At 39.3% G+C, this 17572-nt stretch overlaps 1 protein-coding gene across 8 annotated transcripts in view; it reads right to left on the minus strand.

The window, feature by feature from the left end:
• The window catches only part of PPP1R12B (protein phosphatase 1 regulatory subunit 12B), a gene marked incomplete at both ends in the record, with an annotated part of 232936 nt that overhangs the window by 66393 nt on the left and 148971 nt on the right, over nucleotides 1-17572 (minus strand). For 7 of the 8 annotated variants that reach the window (XM_080698454.1, XM_080698449.1, XM_080698452.1 and 4 more), the window contains one exon: nucleotides 16392-16433. In XM_080698454.1, coding sequence (XP_080554580.1) covers nucleotides 16392-16433 — 42 coding nt within the window. Of the gene's footprint in view, nucleotides 1-16376; nucleotides 16434-17572 lie in introns of all 8 variants that reach the window. The other variant, XM_080698453.1, reaches the window with a different exon arrangement.

Genomic DNA, 17572 nt, shown 5'->3' on the forward strand with positions numbered 1-17572 from the left:
GTTCTAGGGGGCTCTAAGAATTTAATGCTATGGGTTAAACATGCACTTCTAAAAGTGAGGAAGGAGCAGCGGTTGGCTCTGAGCTCCCTCAGTGTGCCCCAGTTACTATTTAAAAGATGATCTACCTGGGATGTTAGCAATCTCTAAATACTATACCTCTAGGAACACTTTATACTAAACTTGCCTATTAAGGACCACGTGGGAGCTGGACGTGGTGGCGCATGCTTGTAATCCCTGCGCTTGGGAGGTGAGACAGGAGGATGACACAGGTTCGAAGACAGCCTCAGCTCCTTAGTGAGGCTCTCAGCAACTTAGTGAGACCCTGTTTCCAAATAAAGTATAAAACAGGTCTGGGAGTATAGCCCAGAGGTAGAAAGCTCCTGGGTTCCACCCCCAGTACCACACACACACACACACACACACACACACACACACACACACACACACAGAACCACCTGGGAGACTTCTATTATATTCCAAAGCCTTCCATTATCATGTCCCCTCCTAATTCAGAATCTCAAGGAGAAAGGTTTGAAAAATCTATATTGTAAACAAATAGACCCAGTGATTCTTACTGACAAATTTGAGGAAAACTACATAGAAGTTTTACCTTAGGCTCTTATCAATGAGAATTGGTCACATTGCTGGATATCAGTATTCACATTTGTTCTAGTCAAGCATTACAGAAAAAAGGTACCCAAATATTTTGTCGATTTTATTCCAGAGCAAAAGAGATTATCAGTAATCTAAGAGAATCCTTCTAACATAACGTGATAAATGGGGTAGATCTTTATTCTCAAGAAAGGATCTAATTTTGTATACTTGGCATAAAATTATCTGTACCAACCCACATTGAATTCCCACACCTTATATGAGACTTTACTGTGACATATTGTTAGCTTTCATCAGTTTTTTCCTTAAAAGTTTGTTGAAGAATCAAGATTTCAGTTTCTCTTTCCAAATTTTCACTCCTCTTAACTATCATTTCAAGCAAGCAGGGTCAAAGTTTGAAGACTTTGTTCCTTTCCCCCTCCCCCCTTTTTGTGGTACTGGGGATGGAACCCAGGGGCATTTTACCTTCAAGCTATATCCCTAGCCCTATTTTTTATTCTTTATTTTAAAACACAGTCTCACTGAGTTGCAAAGGGCCTCACTAATTAGCTGAGGTTGTCCAAGAACTGTGATCCTCCTGTCTCAGCCTCCCAAATGCTGGGATTACCAGCGTGCACCACCACGCCCGGCTTCTTTTACCCTTTTTATCTTCCCAAAGTTTCTCCTACATATATTCAGTAGGCTGAAAGTTGACAAGGGAAAAAGAATAATTCAATCATCTACCCCACTCAAAGTACTGGCAAGTGAACCTAGAAACTTGTGCATGCTAGGCAAGTTCTTTACAATTAACCTATATCTCCAGGACTTTTTATTTTAAGACAGGGTCTTTCTAATTGTTGAGGTTGGCCTCCAATTTGCAATTCTCCCACCTCAGGCTCTTTACTAGTTGGCATGCACCACCATGCTTGGCCCATAATCTACTACTTCTCTCTCTCTTTTCTTTTGATGGTACTGGGTATAGAACACAGGCTGTTCTGCCTGTGAACTATAATCCCAGACCTTTTTTTTAAAAAAAATTGTTTAATTTTATTTTTGGTATTGGGGATGGAACCCAAGGGCATTCTACCTCTGAGCTACATCCCCAGCCCTATTTTTAGTATATTTATGTTTGAAACAGGGTCTCACTGAGTTGCGAACGGCCTAAGTAGCCCAGGCTGTCCTCAAACCGTGATCCTCTGGTCTCCACCTCTAGAATGCTAGGATTACAGGTGTGCACCACCCGGCCTGGCTAATTTTTTTAATTTTGAAAGATAGTCTCTATAAATTTTTGAGGTTGGCCTTGAAAGTGAAATTTTCCTGTCTCAGTCTCACAAGTACTGAAATTACAGGTATGTGTCGTTGTGCCCAGCCCCATAATCTATTTCTAAGAAATTCAAAGGACAATCAGCACTTAAAGTGAATGAGCACAATTAACAATGATCCTTAAAGCCAAACTTACTTGTGGGCATAGTCTACAAAAAACAGAATTTAAGTGTTAAGTGATTATATATCTTCAAGCTGTAATCTCAGCTAACCTTAAAGACAGATCCTTGGGAGGTAAGAAGGAATAGGATAAGATGAGAAAAGCAAATAGGAGATATTAGGAGAACTATTTTAGACTTTCACCTCAAAAGGTAATGAACTGAAACAGAACAGAGAAACTACATTTAAATGACATGGACACAAACTTCCTCTTCTTCACTCTTTCATTCAGGAAACTTATCATTGCTTTTCCAAGTGAGGACAAGCATACCTGCCTTCAATGAAATCCCTTGCCTCAAAACTGTTGACGACATAGTAACAAAACAGGAGAATCACCAGAGAAGTGCTCAGATGAAAGAAAAATTGACTTTTGGGGTCATGTTGATATCAAAAAATTTATTTTTTGGATCAGTAACTTACCATGGAGGCCAGCAAACTGTGGAAAATTCAATTCATCAGCCTGCTTTTGTAAACAAAAATTTACTGGAACACAGAGCCACTCTAATTTACTTTCAAATTATCTATAGCTGCTTTCCCACTTAGAGTAGCAGAGTTACAACAGGTCATGTAACCTCAAAGTAAAAAGTATCTGCTGTCAGACCCTTTACATAAAAAGTTTGCTGACCTCTCACCTAGAGCATTGTGTGCCAAAGATGAAGGCTAGGCTGGCCCGGCTGCCAGTGTCCTCCCCAGAAGATTTGTTGCAAGAGAATAGGTATAAACATCTGTCCTCTTGGCATGGGGTGTAGCTCAGTGGTAGAGCATCTGCCTACTATGCTTGAGGCTCTGGGTTCAATCCCCAGCACTGTCCCTGCTCCCGCCCCTGCCCCCCCCCCGCAAAAAAAAAAAAATCTTCCCTGTCCATGGGCCTCAGAAAGGCAGTATAGAGTCTTCACAACAGTCAGCAAGTAGCTATGCCAGGCACTTGGGGAAACAAAAAATAACATTCAGTCACAATAGACAGACCCATGACTCACCAGTTTGGCATATCACTTTTGAAATTCCCCTAATTCCTAAGTAAAATGCCACCTTAAAGTATAAAAAGTTTTATTTGGTGATGTAATAACCAAACATGTTGTTTTCCTCTTAAAAATTTTTTTTTACCTGAAAAAAATTCAGAAACATAAAAAGAACTATAAGCTCTACGACCAAAGTCAATGTTTTAATTGGAGCTATTTTTTTTTTTTTTCAGGTTTGGGGATGGAACCCAGAGGCATTTGACCTCCGAGCTACACCCCCTGCCCTACTTTTTTTATTCTTTATTTTGAAACCGGGTCTCACTGAGTTGCAGGGGGCCTCACTAAGTAGCTGAGGCTGTCCGCGAACCGCGATCCTCCAGGTCTCAGCCTCCCGAATGCTGGGATTACAAGCATGCACCACCACGCCTGGCTTGGAGCTATTAATTTGCCAACAAGTTTGTCTTTTTTCCCCCCTCTAGCATGTGCCATTTATCCCTGGCCTTGCCAATAGATTTTTATTTTTACTTATTTATTTTTTGGTGGTACTGGGGTTCCTGGAAACCCTTCTACCTCCGGGCTACACTCCCAGACCTATTTTTATATTTTTATTTGGAAACATGGTCTCTTAAGGCAGCGAAGCTGGCTTTGAACCTGCAAGATCCTCCTGTCTCAGCCTCCCAAGCGTGGGGATTACAAGCGTGCACCACCATGCCCGTCTTGCCAAAAATTTTTAAAACAACCCTCCTTTTCTCTCAAAAATATTGGTATAGTTTAAGGTATAAAGGCTCAGGTTGTGATAAGTTATGTTAAATATTCTAATGCATAAAAGAGCAAGCAGTTGTTAAAGCCTGTATCAGTTAAGGTATACCTGTGTAGACCTTAAAGGACCATAGTTAGATACAAAACTATGATTTCTTGATGAAGAGATTCATGCCCTGGTTCTTAAACTTGCTTGACTGAAAACTGAGTATGTATGGAGAAAAACTAAAACTGGTAACTTGTGACCATTCATCTTCACATTTTCATTCCAACTATCCTACTTTTTAGGTCCTACCAGAATAATACCTTAATAGGCAGCTGAATGAGAGCCTCGAGCTCAACTTTCCTGCTGGGGCAAGTCTATAAACACTCCATTTGCTGAAAGGGGGCTTCAAATCCATACCAAGCTTTCCACCTCAATCATGGGGCTAGCACTCTAACATTAGCTAAGTGTAAGCCATGGTTAAGGCTCTCAAGCCATGCCATCAACAGAAGAAATGAATACTTTTGTAACCAAGGTAACCCTTAGACTCCAACTGAAGGGGAAAAATTATTCCTGGAGGCTTTCTCATGATCAAAGACATCATAGGACTGACTACTTTGATAAAAGAGTTGAACCCAAGTGCTTTGAAGACAACCTTATGAAACTGTCATAATGGTAATGATGGGGTGGTCCTAGGAATGCAAGTTGAAAATGATCCTTTTCTCAAGAATGACATTAGTTAGTCTTGAATATGTGTGTGTTGTTTTTTAAAGAAAGACTGAAAAAAAAATACCAGCAGGAAATTCACCAGAATGCTAACAATAATGCCTTCTGAATAGTATGGTTGTGGCTAATTTTTCCAATTCTTCATAGCAGAAACAATTCCACTTTTATAACACACACACACACTGCTAGGGCTTGAAACCAGGGGCATTCTACCTTGGAGCTACATCTGCAGACCAATTTTATTTTTTATTTGGAAACAGAGTTTCACTAAGTTGCTTAAAGTCTTGCTAAATCATAGAAGCCAGCTTCAAAACTGAGATTCTCTTGCCTCAGCCTTCCAAATACTGGGATTACAGGTATGGACCACCATGCCCAATTTATAACAAATATTTTAACACCCTCCACTTTTACTATCATAAAATGAAATTCACTGATAAAACTTAGCTAAAATCATAACCACCATAATAAGAACAAAAGCAAAGTAATTTATAATGTATATGCATGCATATACATACCACACACATACCTTATTTGTGTGCTGGTGATTGAACCTAGGTTCTCATGAACTCTATATTACTGAGATATATCTCTAGCCCCTAAATAATATTTCTTAATGTGTTAAATTCTTGGGCCAATAACACTCAGAGGCATAATGAAGCAGTCAGAAGTTTGGATACATCATATAATTTTCACAAAGGTAGAAATAAATGAAGATCGCCGGGCGTGGTGGCGCACGCTTGTAATCCCCGCGCTTGGGAGGGTGAGACAGGAGGATTGCACGGGTTCGAAGCCAGCCTCAGCTACTTAGTGAGGCTCTCAGTAACTTAGTGAGACCCTGTTTCCAAATAAAATATAAAAAAGGTCTGGGAGTATAGCCCGGAGGTAGAAAGCCTCTGGGTTCCACCCCCAGTACCACAAAAAAAAAAAAAAAAAAAAGAAAGAAAGGAAGAAAGAAAGAAAGAAAGGAAGAAAGAAAGAAATGAAGATCTGCAGAATTCATTGCATGTCATCATTATAAAATTGGCATTAAATCAGGGATGAGTAAAATTAAGTCAGTCCTTCTTTCCTTTCTTCCTTCCTGTTTCTTTTCTTCTTCCTTGTTCTGGTGATTGAACCCAGGAGCATTCTACCTCCAAGCTATACCCCTAGCATTATTTTATTTTAATCGAAACAGGGTCTTGCTAAGTTGATGAGGCTGGCCTAGAGCCTCTGATCCTCCTGTTTCAGTCTCCTAAGTCCTGGGATTACAGGCCTGTCCCACTATTCCAGGCTTGTGCTTCAATTTTTAGAATAGTTCCTTACCAACTGAGTTTACACATAAAATCAAGTTCAGTTTTAGACTCAGATACTACATAGGTTTTCATCTTGGATGCCCAGGGAGACAGTGATAAGTTCAACAAGCATCAACACAACTGTTTAATATGAGACATATTTGGAACTCTTAACACCTCTGACCCATTCCACTAAATGCATGCAGAATATTCCCCCTCACTATGTTCTCTGAAAGTCCTCCTGTGAATTTTTACAACCACTTCTAGAAATGTTCCTGCTGCTTTTGAGATCCACTGTTTTATACTTTTCTATATTTCATGTTTTTCTTTAATGAAATGTGTATTTTATAATCATAAAAGAAAAATCATAAAAAGAAAAACCAGAATTTTAAGCTCACGAATGTCCCTCCAACAAAAAGACCTAATGTCAAGCTGGGCGTGGTGGCGCACGCTTGTAATCCCCGTGCTTGGGAGGCTCAGTCAGGAAGATCGCACAGGTTCGAAGCCAGCCTCATCTACTTAGTGAGGCTCTCAACTACTTAGTGAGACCCTGTTTCCAAATAAATTATAAAATAGGTCTAGGAGTATAACTCGGAGGTAGAAAGTCCCTGGGTTCTACCCCTAGTACCACAATAAATAAATAAATAAATAAATAAATAAATAAATAACCTAAGATCTTTTTACACAAACAGACCTAAGGTCTGTTAACACAAATTAATACCTTAAAGGTAGCTGGATGCAGAAGGAAGAAATCAAAAGAAAAGAAAAGGTCAAGAGGTTAACTATACTATCCTCAGTAGTTGGACAAGTCTTTTAAATCTTTGGATAAAATGTTTGAACACAGCCCAAACAGATACCTTGAAGGTCAGTTTATTCTATCTCAAGAAAGATTTGTGATTAAAGCAGAATTTGCTGATGTAATGGGACACTGGGCCCAAATTTTCAGGGTCTCCAAGGAATCCATGTAAGTTTTGATTACTGAGATATCCTTGGCAACAGCATGACCTAAAATTAATAGAGTCCATAAAAGGAAGATGCCAGAAGGAACTTTGTTCTTAAGATGGCTTATGTGGCTTGGGCTAGAGCAAGGCACAACCCATATATAGAAAATCACAACATCTGAAGTATTTTAAGAAACTACCGTGCAAAGCCAGAGCAAATGTACAGTGAGAGGCAAGATCCTTCCAGGTCACTGAGGAGTCAGCAACTAGACAAAATTCTTCATTGCACATTGGATAACAGGCAGCTTCCCAACACAGAACTGCTTGGCTGCCATTTCTCAATCTCCATCTCCTTCCCAGGACTGCTCATTGTCATCAACTGTACAAATCTGGGACAGTCTGCCTTGCTACATGTGGAATACCTGCCAGTTCCCAGAGGCTAGCTACAATAGGACAGCTTGTAATAGCCTTCGCTTACTAAATCTATCCTTATTTTTTATATCCCTATGAATATCAGCCTGTTATCAACCTTCTTAGACTTCTTAAAACCTTTTCGTTCTGGGGACAAGCTAACTACCCCTCTCCTTTATCTGTAAAAGATAAATAGGTTGAGTGGAGAAAATCTCTATTTTATTATCCCTTTAACTCTTGTAGAAGCAACAGAGACTTACAAAGGGGGGAGGGAAGAATTCCAGTTATTATATATTATACTGTAATAATATTACTTTACTACATAAACAACTAAATCTATCTGATAGCTCACCTACCATGTCTTTAAATTTCATCAAGCTGTTGTTCTATCTCCACAGTGCAGTCTTGTCTGGGAAATACCTTACCATATTAGGCAATCAGGCTCCAGAGAGGGAAAAGCAAAACAGACTAAGGATTTTACCTAAAAGGAGAATGGCAAAGATACTGCCCAGTGGTGGAGTGGGGAGAAAATTGCTGGATATTCTCCAGCAGATAAAGGGGCTTCATAAGCTTAAGTAGTAAGATTTACAAGTACTGCTTCAGAGAAAGATCTAGCAAAGAGCCAGAAGCAAAGCAGTACAAAAATTAGATGCTATTTACTCAAAGAAAGAAGGTAGGGAAAAAATAGTAAAGATCCACGAAACTAGATCTGTTGGAAACACTGGCAGAGAAGGATAAATAAGGGATAATTTAGACATAAAAATTAAAGCCTGATGAATTAAAAGAGAAATTTACAGGGATTTGACTGGTTCAGAGGCTCAAAGGATTCTATTGAAACATCTATTCCTGTTCTTTCCATTTCTACTCACTTTTTTACCCATACCTCAACAACCCCTTTTAAAACTCATTCCTCAAAACTCCTCAGATATGTGCCAGACATGTTGGAGTTACAGAGGCATCTAGGCTAGTTTTCTTATTCTCCAAAAAATGCATCTTAAGGGTATATTATTAAAAAATAATTTCAAGTTGGGTGTGATGGCACACACTTGTAATCCCAGTACTTGGGAGGCTGAGACAGGAGGATCGCAGGTTCGTAGCCTTGGCTACTTAGTGAGACCCTGCTTCAAAATAATGAATAAAAAATAGGGCCAGGGGTGTAGCTTGGACATAGAATGCCCCTGGATTCAATCCCCAGTCCTGCAATAAATAAATAATTTAAAAATCACAAGATTATATGGTCAAAGAAAGTATTCCAAGAATCTTCCTCTTATCTGACTTAGGAACTTAAAGATTTAGAAAACAATTTTACTTTTATACTGAGGGTCTTCACTCTCGACTTCTCTACTATACTGCTTTCCATAAAGTACATAACATATGCAACAGATATAAAGATTCAACTGAAGGTAGAATGATAGCCATAGACTAGGAAGATAACGATGTGATCCTAGGAAATTAGTTAATCTCTCTGGGCCTCAACTATTATCTTTAAAATGAGGGTTAACTAGATGGCCTTTAAAGTCTATTTCAGTTCTAAAATTCAGTCTATAATTGCCATTTTAGTCATCAAAGAACTAAATCAAATTTGGTTTATAATAGCACCTAGAAACAAAATTTTTCAAAAAAGACTTCTTAACTGAAATTGAAGTCTACTTATTGAGAAGATGTACTAAAGCTGAGAAAAACTAGACAAAGCAGAGGTGACCAAGAGGTGAGCCAATATAGCAGATCATTTTTAGGCAAAGTTAATCAATATCACCTCTCTGATTTGATAAGGACAATTTCATGACATCTCTGGGCTTCAAAGACCTCTGGACAAAATTTGCAGAGAAGTACCGGTTTCTATTTTAAAAGATGCCAGAGGATGCTCTGGGATACCAAACTCTCTTATACCACGACACGGTCCTTTTATAAAAAGATTACGAAGATTCCTTGGTTAATATCCTTAAATAAATGAGAAAAAAAATGTTAAAACAAGAACAAAAAAAAATGACCTACTGTTTTGTTTTTAATTTGGAAAAAGGGGAAACTGCATTCATATTCTCTGAGTCAGATGCCCCTATTCCTCAGTCTCCTACATTGGTTCTTCCCTTCTCCTCACTTTGAACTCCACAGTGCCCCAGGGTTTTGTCCTTGGGCTTCTTCTGTCTGCAATTACTTTTCTGGTGATTGTATCCAATCCCAAAGTTTTAAAGACAATCTATATGCTCACTGAAATTCAAGTTTGTACATCCAGCCTGAATCTTCTGCCTGAACTCTAGACTCATATATACAACTGTTTTTTTTATATTTCCACTAAAAAAATGTTAGTCAGACCTATTAAATTTAACATATCGATATCTCAAACCAAATAAGTGCCTGCTCTTCCCCCACCAAATCTATTCTTCCCATAGTGTTCTCCATCTCAGTCAATGAAAATAACATCCTTTCAGTTTCCTTAGCTAAAAGCTTTAGTGTCAACCCTGACACCTCTGTTTTCTCAACCGATATCTAAGACAATAGCAAATCTAGGTGTTCTCACTTCAAAATATACCCTGAACATGAGACTTCTCCCCATCTACTTCTCCCTACCTTTTCTGCCACCTCCACCTTGACTCAAACTGCCATCACTTTTTCCTGTATTACTGGAATAGCTTCCCTACATTCCTGCTTCAATATGGCAGGTAGAGCGACCCATTAAAATACAAGTATAATCATGTCACTCTTCTCAAAACCCTACAATAGATACCCACTCATTTCAAAAGTCAGAGTTCTTATAAGAACTCTAAGTCTATGCTATCTAGCCCTCTTGTTCACTCTTCTCTAGCAAACTAGATTTTTTTTAACCTGTCCTAAAGCATCCTGCCTCAGGGTCTTTCCAATTGCTGTCCCTTCTGTCTATAACACCACACCCTCACATGTCCACATGACTCCTCACTCACTTCCTTTAATCTGGGCTCCAATGATGTTTTCAGAGTCCTATCCTGACCACCCTACACTTCGGATTCTTCTTTACCCTACCTACTCCGTATGGTTTTTCCATAGCACTTATTGCCTTTTAACATACTATTTACTTTACCTGTTTATTTATTGTCTGTCTTCCTCCCTAGAATGTAAATTCCATACCAGCAGGGCTTTTTGTTCATTTATGGCCTCAACAGAATCTAGGAAAGTGCCTGATCTAATAATAGTTGTTTAAAAGTACTTGCTGAAAGAATGGGCAGACACATATAAAAGGCAAGTCAGGACAAAATGGAAAATGCACTTAGTGGCTTTTGGTATTAGAGACATTTCTGGGACATTTCTTCTTTGTTAAAGTTCAAAACCAAGGTATGCCAGAAAATTTTAGTTGTATTTTCTTTTGTATTTATTTAATTTAAAACCCTTAAATTGCTTACATCTTTTAGAACACTTTACCAACTGATGTTTCCACTAACATATCACTCAATATCTAGGATAGGTATCCTGGTATCTATGAGTTAATAATATCATAATAATATTTCATTTGAGGGTTAATCAATAACACAATCTCCTCATTCTACTCAGAGCTGGGTCAACTCTAGTGGCAAGTCTGAGGGGAAGGTTTCAGTGTTTGTTCAGATTAAGTAGCACTTGGCTCTCCCAAAAGCAACAGGGATTCTGTGGAGCCGGTGAGGGGGAATTCCCAACAAAAGTAAGGACAGTCTCATTTCCTGACAGACAATACTACCCACCTATGTCAAAGACAGCAGAAGGATGCTGATGCTCTCTCTACCCACTGAATCTTGATACTCTGAGCAGACTTTTAGGTTGTCCTTCAAGAAGACATTTCTTCATTCAAGGAGGTGAGATGCTACTAGTAAGTCAATTCAAACATGTAACCTGCTAAGTAAAAAAACCAAATGGATGAAGAGGGTGTGAAAAAGGACATAAACCTTAATTTCAGGTCTGCTTCATTAATATCAAATAAAAAGGTCCCATGGTGCAGGGTATAGGATGCTCACCTAGCGGATTTCACAACCCCAAATAACTACTAACTTCTCTGGGCCTCAGTTTTCTCAACTGTGAAATGAGGCTCCTAAACCAAGATATCTCTAAATTCCTTTCCAATTCTATAATATCAGCATTTGGAAGGAATATTCCTTTATTCCACTGAACTGAGTTCAACAAATCATTTAAAACAAAAGCAGTTTGTCTTGGTTGGCTTCTTTAGGGCACCATCCTGCTGGCTCACCAACATCTTTTCTGTTGGCCACTTGTGCCCTCTAGTGAAAAATTCAATTATATAACAAGACTGGGTTGGAAAACAGACTGCTCCAGGAAAATAAATGGGGGAAAATAAGAATTCAGTAGCTAAAACTTGATGTAAAGCAAAGGGAAGATAGGCCAAAGATGCAGGTAAGAAAAGCGAGAACCCAAATGGTTATCACCTTCCCAGGTATACCTATGATTGTTCCTTCCAGAGCAAGTGTAATATTCAATCACTACTACAATAGTCCCTTCTATCTGCGGTTTTTCTCTTCACAGTTTAAGTTATCAGAAATCAGCTACTGTTCAAAAACAGAAATAGAAATTCCAGAAATAACTCACGATTTTAAAATTGTGTGTCTGAGTAGTGTAATGAAATCTCACACCGTCCACTCTGTCCTGCCTAGAACATGGATTACCCCTTTGTTCAGGTTATCCATGCTATACACACTGCTGCCTGTCACTTAGTAACTTTCTCAATTATCAGGCTGCCTGTTAATACATTGCAGAGCTTATGTCAGGTAACATTACTTAGTAATAACTGCAGAGCACAAAAGAAGTGATGCTGGCAATTTTATTACAACATATTGTTCTAACTTCTATTATCAGCTACTGTTGTTAATCTCTTACTGTGCTTAATTATATCATAGGTATGTATGCACAGGAAAATATTTAGTAAGAATGGTTACATCTGTGGTTTCAGGCATCCCCTTGAGGCCTGGGAAAACATCCCCCCCATAGATAAGGGGGGCTACCATGTATATACAGATTCAGTTTCTTTTTCACTTGGCAAGATAAGGAGTATCTCAAGATATCCAGAGATTGTCACAAACCTAATGGGGTAATAAAACAGAATTGCTTTAAACACATCTGTCAAGAAGGCATAAGATATCAAATTATATGTTCTTTGTCAGTCCTGTTATCTGATGGATTTACCACTGGGTGTGGACTTTGACTTGAACCATGCACTAGGCTGGGCTTCAGCAAAGTCCCCAGCCTTCACATATCCCTGTTCTTCAGCTGCACTAGCACAGTGGTAAGACTGGGCTCTTTACCACATATGCCACAGAGGAAAAAATCATCAAGGCCATTCTTGGCCCTAAATCTTACCTTTATATAAATTTTGGTTACATTTCTAGGTATATAAAAGAGAAAATAGATTCTAATGACATCAACAGGGATTTAGATTAAATAATTGAAAGTCTCAACCACGCTGTTGTTACTGATATATGGGGGCGTGATTAAAGAACATTGTTTTGAAATCTTTTAAGATGGGAAAAATTCCATGTATATATTTGGAATCATTTCAGCTCTAATCCTGGACTAGAGACATAAAAGAGATAATAACCACTAAAGTTTCTTCCTACCCTTAAATACAGTGAGATTCCATATATATTAAGTTGAAGGATAGGCAATACTAATCTAGAGACAGAAATCAGAAGAATGGTTACTTCTCGGGACAAGAAATTAAGTGGAAAGGGGCAAGAGAAACTTTTTAAGATGAGGGAAAAGTTCTTAATCCTGATTTGGATGGTGGTTATACAAGTGTTAAAACTCACTAAATGGGCCGGGTGTGGTGGCACATGCTTGTAATCCCCGTGCTTGGGAGGTGGAGACAGGAGGATCACGCAGGTTTGAAGCCAGCCTCGCTGGCTTAAGAGACCCTGTTTCCAAATAAAAATATAAAAATGGGTCTGGGAGTGTAAGTCTGGAGGTAGAAGGGTTTCCAAGGAACCCCAGCACCACCAAAACAAAACAAAACAACAACAACAATAAAACACACACACAAAAAAACCCTCACCAAACAGTACATTTAAAATTTGTATATTTTATTGTTATATCTGAGTTAAAAACAAATAAACAGCAGCAACAAAAACAGATGTCATGGGCTGGGGATAGGGCAGGGAGTGTGTGTAGCTCAGTGATAAAATGCTTGCCCAACATGCATGAGACTCTGGGTTCAATCCCCAACACTACAAAAAAGGAGAAAAACTAAAAATAAAAGAAAGGAAGAGGAGGAGCAGGAGGAAGAGCTTAGGAAAAGCGAACTTTAAAAATAACAGGTATCATCACTCTTAAGAAGAGACCTAGATGGAAAGCCCTCGAGAGCATCATGTTAAGTGAGATCAGCCAAGCACAGAAGGAGAAGATACACATGTTTCCTCTAATATGCCCAAACTAGAAATCACAAAGGATACCAGTAGGACCCCAGATATTAGAGGGGAAATACTAGCTAAGTTTTAATGGAAAGATAGGAGAAGAGAAAGGCCGATCTTGATTAATGAGGGTCTACACCTGATCATGTGTAAAATTATGAATAAGACATGGTTAATCTGGACAACCATTGGTGGGGGAGGTGAGAGAAAACGGGGGCGGGGGGGGGAGAGGGCACCAAATATAGCGTAAATGTATACTACTTATGTTCAATAAAAAATTGTTAAAAAAAACAAAACAAAATAAAGAATTAAAAATAGGAAAAAAAAAAAAAGAAGAGACCTATATTTGGGAGGCTGAAAATGGAGGATTGCAGTTCTCAGACAGCCTCAGCTACTTAGCAAGGCCTTTTGCAACTCAGTAAGACCGTTTCAAAAATAAAAAGACTAGCTGGGTGTGGTGGGGCACGCTTGTAATCCCCGCGCTTGGGAGGTGGAGACAGGAGGATCGCGCAGGTTGGAAGCCAGAGACCCTGTTTCCAAATAAATAAGTGTAAAATAGGTGTCTGGGAGTGTATCCTGGATGTAGGAGGGCTTCCAGAAACCCCAGTACCACCAATATAAATAAATAAATAAATAAATAAATAAATAAATAAATAAATACTAAAAAATAGGGCTGGTGTAATAGCTCAGAAATACAATGCCCCTAGCTTCTATTCCTAGTACCACAAAGAGAGAGAGAGAGAGAGAGAGAGAGAGAGAGAGAGAGAGAGAGAATGCGAGCGAGCTAGAGAAGAGAAGGGAAGAGAAGAGAAGAGAAGGGAGCTGGCAGGACCTCAATAGCACATACAGTTTTACTGAATCAACACCAAGAAACAACTGCCCTGGCTTCCCAGCAGTCTAGCTGGTCGGCCAACAATGCCACTTCAACAGAGTGCTCCTCTCATTTGTTGATGCAGAGGTAAGTTAATGCTACTGCCTGACAGATGGACATGACGATGGGGAGAGAGTAGTCAGACTCATAAGATATTGTTGATTGCCTTGAAGTAGAATTGAAGCAGTGTAGATACCTGTTATCACCAGGTATGTTGCTCTGTGGGGCCCCTATGGATAATGGTTTCAAGCCTGCTAGCATTAGAAGAAAGCACGGGGGGCGGGATGGGGGGGACCAAATAAAAAGAGCTTCATTGAAATAATCCAGGGTATAAAAGCAATCAAAGATAAGACTTTAACAAAAAGGAAGCCTCTCCGTGTACTGACTCATCACCAGCTTTTGCTTCTACAGAACTGTGGGCGGGGCTAGAGACTGACACCTGGAATATGCTGGTACCAACCCCATCTTACCCTAAGCATTTATAGCTACCAATCTAGGGGTAACAGGCTATCCATTCTTCTCTTAGAGTCACATCTGTTTGATACATAGTAAAAACCAGTAGATGCCTCAAGCAATTGGATGAACAGAATATTTTTCAGTGTGACAAATGATTTTCATGGCAAAACTCAACAAACTTGCTTTTCTCACAAAAAGTCTTTTCTATAATTTAAAGTCAATGGCCTAAAATGAAACTCTAAGAAACACTGCAGCGAGATCATAGTTTCCTTACTTGGTACCCTAGGCTAGGATTTTCTAATGCCAAGAAGTTTGGAAAAGCAGAAAGGTTTTCACTGATAAAAGATATTCTATGACAACAAAACTTCTTTTTGTGATTCCTTGGACTTAAATGGCCTGTATAACCCTCTAGGAATTATGATCTGTTTCAAAGCTCTGTAATCTATTACACAGATTCTCTAAGTATAATTTCCCAAAGGAACTTTCCTATATTTATTCTTCCTGTGTCCAAAATCCTGTCCAAGTCCCTTAAAGAATCTAAGAGTTGCTGTTGTTTGTTTGCATGAATGCACGCATCTCTCTTCTCTCTCTTTCCTCTCCTCTTGCTCTTTCCTCTCTCTCCTTCCCTCCTACCCTCCCCCCCTCTCTCTTGCCCCTGCCCCTGCCTTTGTGAAACAGCCCCAGCTTCAACCAAGGGTAGGCAATTCTCACCTATGCTACCATTACTTACGACACTGCTCTTTTTGGACTATTTTGAATTTTGACTAAAATATAGGCAGGTCAGTACCAATCTACTATTTATATCTCTCTTCTGCTAAAAATTAGTTAGCTGTTGTTTTTCAGTATGAGTTAGCAAGTATATTGGGACACATGTAAATTCTGACAAGTCTAATATTGGCATGTGTCCAGTAAACTGTAGAGCACCAAAAGGCCATCATTTTATGTAATCTCCCATAGAAAAGCACATGCATTTCAACTAACCAATAACAAATTCCTTCCTTCTTACAAAACAGTATTGAGATGAAAATCCTCAGCATTGTAGGTGTTTTGAGTGGCTCACAAGAGCCTCAACAATTTTCAGGAATGCTAGGTGTCTCACTGCAGAGAGGAGCTGGATGCCTGGCTTTAAGAGATCAGAGTTGTAGAAGAGGCGAGGTATATGACTTTATTTCAAAGTAAAACATAAATAACTTTTAGACTGTCTGATATTTTATATTCTCCACATTTATATTCTTCTCCATTAGTATAGACCCATAAAAAGTATCACTTTTTACTTTTCTCCCAAAGATTTCAAAGTATTTTATTAAATCCAATAACATTCAACAGAGAAAAAAAGAGAGCTTATAATGTATTAGAGATAGGCAGCTGGCACAGACAGACACTGGAAACTTGTTCAAGGCATGAGCACTGTGACACCCATGACAAAGTACCACCAAGCACCAGCTGCTGCACCACTCAGAGGGAGTCCAGCTCCAAATCCCCTCAGAACACATGTGCATAGGACTGGCTTGTCTACTGGAATCGTGTGCAGGAGAGCAGGACTGAGTCCTACAGGGACATGCCTCACTGGCTTGTCACTTACCAGTGTTTCTTTGACTTCTTCAGAGGCATCAGTTTCATCCTCCTGAAAAGGAAGGAGGAAGAAAATCAAGAGAATCATTGTCACAGATATCTTTGAAAGCAATAAGGTCAGTTCCTATCAATTATGCATTTTGGCATTTTAAACATGGACAATGAGAATTGACAGCCAAGTGATGCCCCATTACTGCCACTTTTAACAGCTGTCACAGGCAGGCAACTTGGAAACATCACCTGCAGTAAAAAATGTCAAGTCAACCACAGTTGGAAAAAATGTATCTTCAAGAAAGAGTGTTAATTTTTTCTCTGTCATAAGTCTATGGGCAGCCAGGTGTGGTGGCCCATGCCTGTAATCCCAGTATTTAGAAGGCTGAAACAAGAGGATTGTAGGTTTGAGGTCAATATCGGCAACTTAGCAAGACCTTGTTTCAAAAGAAAAAAGAAAAAAGGCTGGGGGGGAACTCTAGCTTAGAGGTAGAATGCCCATGGTGTTGAATCCCCAGCATGTCCCACTCCCTAAAAAAATGTATGAACTGATATGTAGCTGAGTAGAGTGTTTACCTGGTATGCACAGGCCCTGGGTTTGATTCCCAGCACTGGGGGGAAAATTTATTAGTCTATTTGGCCCTAACAAGGAAATACTTTTCTAAGAGATAGTTTCTAATAGACAAGTATTACTATCTCATTCCTTCTTTCACTGAATAGTTTTATCTAATTTTCAAATAAGTTATTAGTAACCAGGGGCATCTGGTTCAAGTTATTGCCACTTTGGTTCTTTTTAATGTGTGTGTATGTGTATATATAAACCAGAATTGAATCCAGAGGCATTATATCTCTGAGCTCACTGCCCAGACCTATTTTACTTTTTATTTTAAGACAGGGTCTAAGTTGTGGAGAGCCTTGGTAAGTTGCTGAGGCTGGCCATGAACCTGTGATCTTCTTGTCTCAGCCTCCCAAGTATTGGGATTAAAGTGGCATCTGCTACCACACCCGGCTGTCACTGGGTTTTAAAATGCCAATAACAAGCGCTCAGCCAGGAATGGTAGCCCACGATTGTAATACCAGCACTTGGGAGGCCGAGACAGGAGAATTACAGGGTGCGGCCAGCCTCAGCAACTTAATGAGGCCCATCCACAACTTAGTAAGACTCTGTTTCTCAGAGGTAGAATGCTCCTGGGTTCAATC

The sequence above is a fragment of the Muscardinus avellanarius genome, assembly GCF_963383645.1.
Source record: "Muscardinus avellanarius genome assembly, chromosome: 7".
NCBI lineage: Eukaryota > Metazoa > Chordata > Mammalia > Rodentia > Gliridae > Muscardinus > Muscardinus avellanarius.